Here is a 1,481-nt window from a genome sequence, read left to right as displayed (position 1 = left end):
TGGGAGCACTGACCGTATTTCTCATTGAAGAGCTCCTTCACCTGCTCTCGGAGGATCACCTTCTCCCCCAGCCTGTTGGCATCATCCTCATCTGTAGGGAGACAATGGCCTGCTGTGTAGCCTCTGCAGGACTGCCTTCTCTAGCATAGCTGCTGTGGTCTCAGAAGTCAGTATCCCATCCACACACTTGCTCACTCCTGTTCCCATTCATCCATGGACACACCCACCCACTCACTCCCTCACCCCCCATTCACCCATTTGTCCACCCATTCATCTTTCCATTCAACTGAATTTCTAAAGCAGCACCCCCTCCCACAGTCCAGGTTTAGAGTACACCAAGTGCAGCTAACAGTATAATAGCCATATCAATCATAACCTGAGAAACAAGTGTGACATATGGGACACTCAGGTGACACGGGGCATCACCCAGGAATACTTCCTTTTTTGTTTGGTATTTGTGTTTTATTTCTCTAAGACAGGGTCTCACACCACTGCCTGTGCTGGCCTTGAACATGAGCATCCTGTGTCAGTCTTGTGAGTGTTGGGATTAGAGGGATGTTAAACTATGTCCTGCTTGGTGCTGGGGATGGAACCAGATGTACCATGTGCTGTGTGCTTAGCTCACTTTGTTTTAAAGGATGACTTTTAGACTGATATGGGGGCAGGGCTGGCCCTAGGTAGAGGGCCCGCACTTCTAGCAAATCTTTATTTAAGATTTTTTTTTTCTTTTTGGAAGGCAATAGAATAGTCCCCATGAGGGAGTAGGCAGGCCTCTCCTGCCTCTCACTCACCTGGCACCTTGGGGTCATTGCAGACTTCTGCAAAGGGTCTGAAAAAGATAGAAGCCAGGCTGAAGTTAGTAGGTTTTCCTTCCCCATCTGCTCCATGGGATATAGACATCATCTCTCCAGATATAGTTTTACAACCTAAGTGTGGCTCAGTGGTCCATGTGTTAAATGTGTGGTCCTCAACCTGACACATTTTTGGGGGTATTAGACCTTTTAGAGGAGGGGCTTAGTGGGAGGGATAGATCATGTGAAACATCCTCCATGGTACAACTGCTTCCTCATGTCTCTCTCCGCTCTTTGCTCTCATGAGGTAGGCAGCTCCTTCCACTGCGTATATGATCCCACCAAAACCTGGGTCAAGTGGCCATAGCACGAGATCCCTGAACCTCTTTCCCAGCACTTGGGATGTACAGGCTGGAATATTAGGAGTTCAAGGTCAACCTCAGCTACACAGTGTGTTCCAGGCCAGCCTGGACTACATGAGATGCTGTCTTAAAACAACAACTAAATTTGGAGTTGATCTTCTGANTCAGGACCCTGTCACCGACNAACCGCTGCTGACCTGCTGGCTCGTATCCTGGACCACTGTGGAACCCTCCCACACCACTCGCTCTGCTGTCCCCACGGCACTCACTGGAGCTGGTTGATGATGACCATCCGCACATGCTCCCTGGCCTTCAGGATCTTCTCCAG

The 1,481-nt window shown here is 49.4% G+C and overlaps 1 protein-coding gene across 1 annotated transcript in view; it reads right to left on the bottom strand.

Moving 5' to 3' along the window:
* Gtf2ird1 (GTF2I repeat domain containing 1) overlaps positions 1-1,481 on the bottom strand; it is a 98,882-nt gene that overhangs the window by 4,309 nt on the left and 93,092 nt on the right. The window contains exon 23 of the mRNA XM_021187183.2: positions 14-91. Within this exon, the coding sequence (XP_021042842.1) occupies positions 14-91 (78 nt within the window). The remainder of the gene's footprint in view (positions 1-13; positions 92-1,481) is intronic.

Source organism: Mus pahari, chromosome 23 (assembly GCF_900095145.1).
Source record: "Mus pahari chromosome 23, PAHARI_EIJ_v1.1, whole genome shotgun sequence".
NCBI classification, from domain to species: Eukaryota; Metazoa; Chordata; class Mammalia; order Rodentia; family Muridae; genus Mus; species Mus pahari.
Note: the sequence above shows the minus strand (reverse complement) of the source record. Positions and strands in the feature narration are given on the sequence as shown.